Here is an 11,998-nt window from a genome sequence, read left to right as displayed (position 1 = left end):
GAGAACAAAAAGCAGTGAAATTAGGTTAAAAAAACCTTGCAGAATCTCTATGGGATTGTTTTTGTTGTTTTTTTCTTTTTTAAAAAACCTCAAGCACACAGTCACACTGTAACCCACCTGTTTATATTTTACAAATGGAGTGCCAATTCCAGACAACTTTAATGTTAGGTAGAACTCCGCACCCATGAAAATTAATGGTAGCACTCTGATATTAACTAGAATAAAGTCAGGCCATGTGAGTACCTTCTGGTTTTTCTATAATGAATAATATTACTGCATTCTGTTTACCACACACGCTTCTGTGAGTTGACAGTATGCTTGCATGATTAAGATATAAAGCTAGCAAATGTTTTAATTCAAATATTATTACAAACTAGAAAGGAGTCAGATAAAACCAGAGATTTTTTTATTGCACAAAATAAATTATATAGAAACAATGCAACAAAACAACTCGTATTGTAGGCTGCACAACAGATGTTACAACATGAATATATTTATTGCTTTGAGAAAGGAGCAATTCAGTGCTAGTAAGCAGATTAGTTATACTTCTTGCTCATCTAGATTTTTCATAAAATTAATCCAACTGGGCTAGAGGCATCTTGCAGCATACAAGTCAGGCCAAATTGTAATTTGTTATCAACCATTATAAAGGTGCTGTAAACCTTCTTGACATTAGCATGAAACATGCAATTTAACATCACCAGTACTGAACCATACAGGTAGTTCACTATTAGAAATATCATTACATATCTGATACATTTATACACAAGTTTTAGAGGCCCATTCACAGGCTTTGCATGAGCTGTTGTTTCAAAATAAATCTTGCCTACAAATATTGATGCAGATTTGAGCAGCCTTAACTCTACATCAAGAGGCACAACCACGAAGTTTTGCCAAAAAACCCCAAGTACCAGCACTTCCCATCCCTAAATGGAAAACTCATCACTAGTGCTGACTCAGTTATAAGTGTCTCATTTTTTCTAGGGCCACACTCAGATTCGATACTAAAAAACTCCTCATGTTCCTTTGGTAGAACTGGGTGAATTTTACAGTGTTTTTTAAAAGTACTTCAAAACACAACATATTTGGTTCTTCAAAAGATACAAGCCTGCAGTACTGGTACTGCACTCAGATCAAATGGATTTTAAACGGCTACTTTGTGGACCCTGAGATGTTGACCCTAATGAATTACTACAGAAATTAGCTCTTAACAAAAATTATAAAAATGGACAATGTTCATGTAATAAAACACATCAAATCCTGATCAACTGCAGATCTTTGCAAAGCATGGACATAAATGAGAGAATGCCATTTCAAATGTTCATTATCTGAGTCAAAATCTTGCCCAATTTGTCAAGGACCCAAATATTTACTCAGTTGAGTTCCTACCAATGAATTCTACTGCTAGTGTTCACACTCATTATTGCAAAACTTACTTATGAAAAGGTTAATATAATAAGAGTAAATTTAAATAATATTAGTCACCCATGAAAGGAAATTAAGTGGGGAAGCAGGAAGCCTGGCTCATTTCAAGTCTCAGCTACAAGGGTAATTATAGAATTCACTCCACTGAGGTCAAGCTGAAGAACTTAACTGAGCATCAGACCCATGAAGTAGATCCCTGTAGAATCCCACTGAAACAAGTAAAGAGACTTTGTACTGTACACTAATATGTACACAAGCAAATATGGTAACCACTCTTTACTATACTTTAATAACATTCTTTACTGTATTTTTTCTTCCCTGAAACTGTGTTAATGCATTATGATGAATCAAAATACAGTTGAAAGTGGGGTTTCAAATAGCTGCAAAATATTACAAGAATTGAATGATTCTGAATTTTAAAAATAGTATTAGCACAAATTCCCAGAATCTTTAGTGATGCACTGACATTCCACGCATGTACCCAGTAGCAGTTTCCTTTGAAGGAAGTTAAGTATTAAACTCGACTAATCTTGCATACTTTTTCATCCAGGGGGCTGTAAATACTGTATGTAAAATTCTGTCATCTTATAAAAATGTTAGTAAGCATAGTAAGAGTTAACTAAACATCCAGATATACCCTGAAATGTCCACTGAAACACATGCATCACAAAAAATGGTTAGCATTTTTTATACTTATTATGAAGTAGAAAAGTTATAAGGCAGGATGAAGCTAATATCAAAGATGAAAAACAGCACCACAAGCCTGTGTTTTGCAATTGCTTTCTGATTGGACAGAATATATTATCATAGATACAACTGATTAAGGTGAGAAATGCATTTAGCCCAGCTGTACTAACTATACAGCTTCACACAGAATAAACATTCCATAAATCAACAGAAATTGCATTTGAGCACAAAAAAAAAAAAAATGTAAGTGATTCTCTAAGCAGCATTTTGTTTTCTTCTTTTTTTCCAAAACATTAACATAGATAGATATTGGACAGATTAAATATCTACAAGTGCTTTTCCTTTACAAAAATACATAATATTCGTAAGAGTAGGATAGACTGTCATTAACAATGACCTGTGTTTTTTTCACTTCAATTTGAATGATTTATAAGCTAAATTTTACAACCACAAAAAGGTTTATTTGTAATAGGATGTTATCACTTTTGACAAAAAGCTTAAAACATTTTATATTTTAAAACAAATTAGCAACTTAAGATCACAATATGTTCTATGAGCTCCTAAGTACTGTGAGGGCTGCTTTATTAAAAACTGGTAACTACTGATCAAATGCAAGGAAGCATTAGAACATTATTACTGCTCACCATAGGCTCCTTTATTTTAACTTGGATCACAGCTTATATAAGGACACTTAGGCCCCCACCCCCAAAAAATCCATTGAGAGTAATTCTATATCATCTATTCAGTAGCCTGGAACATCCAACAATTCAGGCTTTGCATTGATTTAAAAAAATGCAAAATACTTTCCTTTCAATAGTTAAGTCTGCAATAAGGGAAAAATGATGCATTGCTTCATGTTTGTGCTAAGAAGCTTCTATTTCAGAAAAAAATATGATCAGTAAGTATTTAGAAGGAAATCTTCCAGCCAGCTACGTAATTATATTGACCTATTACTTTCCAGTTTAGTTAGCCACTATCCTGGAAAGGGAAATCAAGATAATTTGGATTTTTTTTGTTTTATACTGCACAAGTAAAATAATCACTTCTTACTAATCAATGGTCTCACATCAAGGACAGCAATGCCATTTGCTAAAAAAATAGCTATAAAAATCTGTAAAACATACCTAATATCTTCTCATTATCCTCCAAACCTGTCCTTTCCACCCTCCAAAATATCACTGAACTATGACTAGAAACCCCAAAAGTAGCTTGGTGACTATTTTGTGCTTTGGAAGGTTTACAGGATTGACAGCACACAGTTTTTTGTTAGTTCACAGGCCAGGTATAGCAAACACATCAGTAAATGCAAGCCTTTGTGCTTTTCTTCAGGAACATGAGCTAGGACTCAGAGCTACTCTATGTCTGTTGACTAAACCTCAATGCTATTCTTGTTGTTTCTTTCCTTTTCTAATTTGTTTTGGAAACTGCTAGGTGTGCCTAACCCTTTAGCTTGGTGACACAGACAACTACCATTCAGGCACTCCAGGAAAATGTCAATGTCATATTCCAAGTTCATTTATGGGTGGTGTTACCTTTGGTATTAAATAGGTCCCTTAAAACTATTAGGCAATCAGATTATCCATAAAAATAGTTTATTTTTAAAAAAACCTAGTTTTTAGGAACAAACTAAGTATCTGACAACAAAGACTAATTTTAAATGAATAGGTATGTGATATTTTTTCAGTAAGAATGGAGCATGTTTCATTTTACCACAACAAAATTCAGGACACAACAGAAACAATATCTACCACACTCAATATAATACAAAACTGAATTTTAAGAGTAGAATACCATTATAAAATATGTGCCTTGCACTTTGACAATAACCATCTTCATTACAACTTCATTCGTAATAAAACACTCAGTATGTCAACTAGCAGCAAAACCGTATTATGTATATTGTAGAATAGCCTTCTCTCAACTCTTTGCTTTACCCTGTCAGGAGGAAAAAGGAAAATGCACAGTAACTAGCTCTGTTCACCTTATCCTGTCAACTGTCAGCCATGTCAGAAGCATGTGCTAAAAATACACATAAAAGTTACTTCAAAGAAAATGACCTAATGGTTCAGAAAAGCAAGCAAAGTCAAACCAATACCTATCTTTGGTTAAAATTAATTTAACAGCAAAAACTACCACTTACAGACATATTTCATTCCAGAATTTCTCCTCCATCCTGATCTTACAGAACTTTGTCTCCTTCTCCAAATACAAAAGATAGTCTCAACTTTTCTACCCATGTACAAGGCTCCTCTGCTTCACTGCCACACTCCAGGACCACAGAGACCTAAATTGCTTACTAGAGAATGAAACAACATCCTTACTCAGCTGTAGGGGAAAGCTACCCAAATGCAAAAGATTTATGGCACATACCTTGGGTGGAAGAATCTGTTGGGAATTAATTAATTAATTTCCTATTCTGGAACCTAAGGTTTTAATCTGACCTACAGACAGTGTAGACAGAAGGTAGATAAGATCAATATGTAGATTGCTTTAGGAAGAAAAATATTTAAACATTTCAAGATCATCTTTTGAAGGACATTCCTGCAAGTGATGTTTCAGCTGAGGTCTGAAGGTCAGACAACAACCCCTATGTGACAAAATTAGAGGTAAATGTGCAGTTGGAAGTTTTCACATTTCCTTCAGGGGAATCAATCCCCTCGTGTCTTGGAACCCATCCTGGAACACACTCCAGTAGGCTACAATTGCTCCTCAAAGAGGTGTTTTCGGCTGAAACCTGTATAGAAGCATGACCTTGCTCAAATTGACTATAAAGAACTGAAACTGCAGAGCTGTCACAACTTTGCTGAAATCCATGAGAGTTGCCTGATAAAGGAAACCTGTGAGTGGACACCTCATGTGCAATTTCACCATTACAAATCCTTCATGTTTTGACTTTTGGGTAGGAAATGGGTATGGCAATGGCCAAAAGATGTGTAAGAACCTCGAATTAATTACTGGAGAGAAGGTGCCTGCTTAGACATTTTAACTGAAAAAAAGAATAAGTCAACAAAGCATGAAGTAATATGAGAGGAGGATATGCAGCATGATAGATAGTAGGGAGCAAAGAGATGCCTTCAACCTGCCAGATTAAGTGAAGACACTGGACCAAACTCTTGGAAAAGGATACAAGTCTTAATTGCCTTTGCACATTTCCAGGACAAAACTGAGTTTGATCAGTGAATGTTATTAACCAGTATTTTAGGTAGCCCCTCTTTAAACAAGGCTCAATCTATTTATTTTGAGACTTAAGACTGGTTTGGAACAGCTACTGTTCTCTAGTATTTCTACCAGACACAGGATCGGGCCAAGCTGGATGCTATGCTTTTTTCTGCAAGTCCTCTCAAGAATGATTTTTTTCTGGAGAGTGAATAAATACCTTTTGTCTTTAGTTATATAAAAATGTAAAAAAAACCCCTAACAATACAACTCAGTAATTAATTCAATTAAAGGACTAAGCTATGGCCTATTTCTTTAAAAACAGCAGAGAAAAAAAATTGTTTACTTCTCTCACTAAGTCATGTACACCAGTTATTCATGGGAGAGATGAGATGGAACTCTGGACCACTATTTTGTCTGCAGTAAGAGGCTAGCTTATATCTGAATGGAATGGGATGGTATCAGTCTCTTTTCTCTTGCAGATACACTAGAACTGTTTGTGAAAAGAGCAGAGAAGTCAAGTCAAGCTGCTGAAACCTATGGAGAAAAAAATAACAATATCCAGAAGTAAAGGGTTCCTCATGCAGAAAATTGAGTATTTTCAACACAGAAGTACTTATTTTAATATTATTTCTACTGAGATAGGCTGGTTTTAATTTAAACTATCTAAAAGAACACATTTCTTTTTATCATTTTTCCCATGAAAGCTTCTCATTCCAGTATGCTTATGATATATTCATGCTGAAAATATTAAGACCACAGATAAAATTCAGAAGCAAATATCCTGTCAAATGAAAACAATGGGCTTAAAAGGTATTCTGTATTAGTAATCAGGCACTTCACTTTGTGTAACATTTTCAGTAAAGTCAAGATAATACTTGTGTAATTTTTTTTTGCATAACTGCAAGCTAGTTGAATATGCACAATATACTTTTTGCACTGCAGACTCCTAGGACCCAAATCCCCCAAAGTGAACAATACCAACTATAGTGATGAGTCACTTCAGTTATTGTGGCAATCTTTTTTGGTATTTCATTAAAAAAATTCCTTCACAGGACTAGGCCCTTAGCTACCAAGAGCGTAGTAATGCATAATGGAAAATACATTTCTTGATTAATCATCTAATTCCATATTGTTTGACATATTACAGGATCTTGTTTCTAAATTCTAGCTTACAGCTTGTTACTAGCTAAAAGAAGCAACCAGCTATGCCTAACAAAAAGTTGTTTATGATTTTCATTAATGAGGTTTTCACTTCTAGGGAAAAAAATCCAAGCAGCACCAAATGTGCTAAATAAGGGACAGCAAGGTTAGGTAGTAGTGCAGATTTTTTTTAGGTCCCTCTGCAGTTAGATACTGCTAATATGGAAAAGTCATAGAAACACAGTGGCAGCAACATTTATTTTGTATTCCTATGTTTTTACAAGGATGCAGTGGTGACACCTTGTCATGGAAATGCTCAGAAAGTGTGACTTTATCCAGGCATCAGTTCTAGCACGGCATATGGTGCAGTCTGAAGGGAATGCCTAGGTACTCATTTCACTTCACCCCATTTTTGGCACACAGGAATCTATCTGCACACGCATTCTCATATTCCTATGGTGCTCAGATACTCTTAATTGGCACAAATTAATTAAATATGTATATCTGTAGAGACATGGCACATATGTACTATATGAGTAAAAATTTCCTGTAAAGAAGGCAGTGCCTGTGTTGCACAAGCTGCCCAGTTAAGAAATGTATTTCACTGGCACTTTACTTTTACAAAAATGATTAAACTATAGCAGCACTCAGGCACCATGCCATCAAATCAGAAATGCAGAAAGTGTAGGTGGTTAGTTCATATGCATTTAATGCTGCCATTGGCAGCTGGGAACGTCAGTTCAGATCTGTCAGTATTTTCCATGCTTAAAATGAAGATTTGCCTTCTGTAATCTAGCTTTAACTTTCATCAAGAAAATACCAGGAATCAAAACCAATGTCTACCTCTGATTGAGAAAATCCATGAATTATGAATACAGGAAGTTATCAAACAGTCAAAGAAAGCTTCAGTTAGTTGCCATTCCAAAGCCAAGGCAAAATAGTGCTATTCCAAGGGTCCTGTTAGATGGATGGATTAAAACTTGTATGTTCCTGTCTTTTTAAAACAAGTCTGTTTTTTCAAAAGAGCGAACACAATTGTTGATAAAAAAATTGTGTTGTGAACCAAGCAGAAATTATGCTTAAGCATCCTAGCATTAGTTTTGTGATAAATTGAAACAGGTGTTTTATGTCAAGCAAATTTACAGTGAAAATTCTGGTATAAAAACACATGAAATATATAAAAATTGTAAGATGTAATTGGTATGTGCATGTAAATATTTACAAATAGTATCCTATTTCTACTGTACAAAACAACTGTATATACTAAAGAGAAGAATGATTTCAATCAGAAAGCAGGCTCTGCTCTTCCAAGCTGCTCCATGAGGTGGACTTCTATATACAAGAAAAATCTATTTTTCCCTAGAGACTCTGCAGAGAAGGACCCTCCCTACAAGGAGCATTTTTTTTTTTTTGTCAAGTAGCACATCACAGACTGGATGGGCAAAAGGATGTCTGCTCGCTGCAGACAGCATGTCCCCCCCTGCCTGTTCCTGGACAAAGCAGTGCCTGTGCTGGCCAGCACACTGCAGAAGGGGCAGTGGCTTCTTCCTAGATGTTTTCCTTCTCCAGTTCCACTGGCATCTGCACAATATGTGCAACCTTGACCTGTAATGGCAGAGTCCTTAACAGACTGCTATTGACAGCATCTTGATTTCTGCATGTCATATGGGCTTTGGCGTGCAGTGGTAGGATTCAACCCAACTCCATGTGATTTCTCGAGTCACCGACGTTAGAATGCCCAACAACATTAAAGGGCCCAGACTTAATCCACAGCATGCTTACTTCTCCTACAGAACATACTTCTGTACATGAATGTAAACTTACAAAAGAATTACAGCCTTACATCTATCTTTTGTATTTGATCCCAAGAAAGAATTTTCATTTTGTCTATCTAAGAATGATCAGTTCACTCTACAGTAGCTTGTGAAAAATTGATTTGGTTCCTTTTTGCTGTATGCAAAAGGCATAAAGAAAGTAAATAGCTGTCTACAACACTAGCAGGCATGTACTAAGTAGAAATTATGTAACATGACTGAACTCTAAGTATCTCCAGAGAATCTGATCAGAAAAACTCAACTGACTTTTAAGCAAAGACAACGGAAGACAGAAAACATACACAATGCTATGCTCCCTGCAACATTACCAAAAACCCCAAGGAACATCCCATACTAGAACTATTATGCTTGTAATACCTAAGGCAACAATCACTTTTTATCCAGCACTACCAGGTCTTATGAAAAAAAAAGATGATCTGAACAAATATTTTGGTCAGACTGCTAATCTTCAGTATTGCATTGTGTCTAATTTTATGGAAATAGTTTTACGACATGACTTTAGCTAGTGAAAATTTCTGTAATGAATTCTAAACTCCAGATAGTCACAAGAGATACAGCATGTAATTAAAGCTATATATATCTTTTTGTCTTAGTATATTATAGACCTCTATTCTTAATCTTAAAAAGAAATGTTTATTATGAAAAGTAATAATTATGAAAAATTTTGCCTTGGTCATAATTTTGTAGCAGAATTTAGTTGTTCCATAGACATTTATATTATTTTACCTTCATTTAATGGAGGCTTTATTAGAAGAAATGTAATCTGACCAGAAGCCATTTTTCCAAAAATAGCTAGCATCCCAAATTCCAAACTTCAGGGAAACTATCAGAAAGTGCAATCACAAAGGCTACAATGCTTTCAAGCAATATTAGCAATTTTAAGATTTAAAATTAATATTTTGAATTATCATGTTCTACATCTCTTGTTCAGTGTAATTAATCTTCATTCGCTGCAAAAGGACTGTCGCACACTCATGAGTGAGCTATACCTGGACCCATGAGAACCTTATCAAGGAAAAGGTAGTGGCCTAATCACCACTTTTCTAAATATATTTTCTATACAAAATATTGTCAAGGTATAATCCTTAGTTATTTTTACAGTACTCTATGATTTAAACAACAATATTCAATAAAATAGCAAGTGTGTGAAACTGCAACACCACATGAATGAGCACTCTGTCATTTTGCTAGTGTAATCAATATTAGGACCAGAAAAATTTTCTAACACGCAAGCAAAAATATTCCATAGGTTTTGAGTCTTGACTGTACACTTCATGATTTTGGCTATGATTTGCAGCACACTCTTAAGGTACACAAATATCTTATGCACATTTCAGTAGCAGAATGGCACTTGGCTTGCCCTAATAGAAACAACAGAGATGCAACTGACAATTTTAAGAAAGACAATGTCCTTATTTGCATGCTGAAATTCTGGCTGTGTCCCCCCAATCCAGGCACATCCATTCATTGTGCAATCTGTCGATGGGTAAACAAATAGTGCAGGATTCATCTCAGTGGGATCTGGCCCTTTGGTCTAACCGAAGTCAATTCTAGGTCGATATTGAAGTACCATAGGGTAAGACTGAAAACAAGCAAGGGAAAAACAACAACAAAAACAGACAAGAAAGCATGAAGACGTGATTCATAAACAATACAAAGAAAATGCAATTAAAAACTACCTTAAGAATAGCCAGTCCTTATCTCTTAAGACAGATGTATATGACAATTTATATGAAATAATTCCATACATTTCAACAGTTAAATTCACCCCTGTACTTCAAATCTATTAACTATTTGTCACTGATATACAGTTCCTGTATCTGCTTTTATATATTTCAATATTTATGTTTTATTACATTTATAGTTGTGAGTGCTCAAACAAGCCTTATTTCTGTGTTGCTGCATTTGATAAAAAACAATCTTGACATTTTATACTTTCCAAATCAAAGTATATTTACTGGCAATGTACTTGGAAATTTATATACAGGGGTTCCATAGGTAAACTATAAAAAAAAGTAAAATTGTTGTCAGCTAGTTTTCTGAGAGATGACCTTCTCCCCAGATCCAAACTCCTTAATCTCAAATCTAGTGATAAGTTTTTATTGATTCCAACTGAAAAAAACCAACCAACCAAAAAAAGGAAATCAGCTTCTTGAATCCCTAAATTGGACAGAACTTGTGGAATAGAAGACAAGAGTGGATGGGTTTCCCAAAAGGGCTGTAGAGTATCTAGGCACTTGTTGCTCCAACTGTTATATTTTACTCAACATCTTATTTTTCAGTTTGTCAGCATTTCATTTGTCTCAAGTTTTCCTCTTAACTTCATTAGCATACTGGATATTTTCTATAGCATAAAAAGACTGGCAAATCTCATTGTCTCAGCAGCTGTATGGCCTTAAATACCTCTCTGCCATATAACAGAGAAACAAAGCTAATATAAGTTTTTTTTAAATTCCAGATTTGGAAATACAAAGAATTATTACAGAAGCTATCATTAAAACCAGAAACATTTTGCTTCATCCTTCAAATGCAACAGAGATGAAGAAAGAAAAAGATATAGCTCCAGACGCCTACAGAGTTAATAAACTTTCCATGCCATGATAGTGAAATATCACCAGAAATAAATGTGATCACACTTGCAGGGGATTTACAAACTAGAGTTCAGAGAAATCACAAGGTAAACCCAGAGGTATTAACAGTATCAGTAGTATTTAGGAGAGAAGACAGGAAGCACCATGTGCATGTGCAATTAACAAATATGTATGTGTGGTATCATAAATTACTTGGTCTCTGATTATAATCAGTTTTCTCTTTGCACTGGACATGACTACCATTTCATTTAAATGATCTTTTACATTTTGACTTTGAGTATATAAATTGTCTGTAAAAGTGTGCAGATCTAATTGGAAATGCACACAGGCAGAGACAGAGCAATCACCACACTAAAATTATGCTGGGACAATTCTAATTATTGAAGGAGGCATGAGTGCAGTAGTTCAGTTCCATCACTAGTGGGGAGTGATCCTCTACCACTAGCTCCAATTTTTTACTCAAGACAAAAATAGTATTCCAAAGTTGCAAAGTAACTTTTAGAACTCAGTTCAAATCAAAATTCTCAATGAAGAAACTGAAATACTGTTTCAAATAGTGTTGGGAACCAGACTGGTCATTGAAACTTAAAAATCAGCTTCAGTTTGCAGGTTCTGGAGGTTTTGCTTCTAGAGACTGAGTTCTAATTTTAAAAATGTGAAAGGAACAGAGTTTAGAAAAATCTAACTTTTTTTTACTCCATCAAAAAGGAGATATGAATTCCCATAAACCAGTGTAGTCTCTTAATTCACACTCTTCATTTTTGATCCCTTGCCAGTGACTACCCAACGCTGGTTAGTTTGAGGAATGAGATAGCAAGAGGTAGATAATCCTTTGAGGTTGATATGGATATCAACCTATATAGAATGATACCTCTTAGAAAAACCACAAACAAAAACTGGCCCAAGGCAAAGTAAGACAAACTCCTAAATCCTTTGAATAAAGTTTGTGCTGCAGGAATGAAAGTGCTCAGACCTCAATCATAGAGTTTTAGCACTTTATAGTGAGGAATTTAAAAAGCTCCACAAGCTGAATTACAATGGAGGTGCTGATGGGACCTTAATGACTGTAATATGTACAGTCGTGAGTGCCTCTTACCTGATAGAAAGTGCCATCCTGTGAGCAGACTTGCGAAGATGAGCAGTTCTGACACCGAAACTGCG

General features: G+C 35.1%; 1 protein-coding gene across 8 annotated transcripts in view; it reads right to left on the bottom strand.

The window, feature by feature from the left end:
* Positions 1-384: 384 nt before the first annotated feature.
* Positions 385-11,998, bottom strand: part of PCGF5 (polycomb group ring finger 5) — a 64,422-nt gene continuing 52,808 nt past the window's right edge. For 4 of the 8 annotated variants that reach the window (XR_014956142.1, XM_021539480.3, XM_021539472.3 and 1 more), the window contains 2 exons: positions 11,934-11,993; positions 385-9,828 (listed from right to left, as the gene is read on the bottom strand). Coding sequence is in view for 7 of the 8 variants with exons in the window: in XM_021539480.3 (XP_021395155.1) it covers positions 9,781-9,828; positions 11,934-11,993 (108 nt within the window). In the remaining variant the exon portion in view is untranslated. The remainder of the gene's footprint in view (positions 9,829-11,933; positions 11,994-11,998) is intronic. The other 4 variants (XM_085582529.1, XM_021539512.3, XM_085582531.1 and 1 more) reach the window with 1 other exon arrangement.

This window comes from Lonchura striata, chromosome 6 (assembly GCF_050655825.1).
Source record: "Lonchura striata isolate lonStrDom1 chromosome 6, ASM5065582v1, whole genome shotgun sequence".
Classification (NCBI taxonomy): Eukaryota; Metazoa; Chordata; class Aves; order Passeriformes; family Estrildidae; genus Lonchura; species Lonchura striata.
The sequence above is the reverse complement of the archived record's forward strand: the minus strand, read 5'-3'. Positions and strand labels throughout refer to the sequence as shown.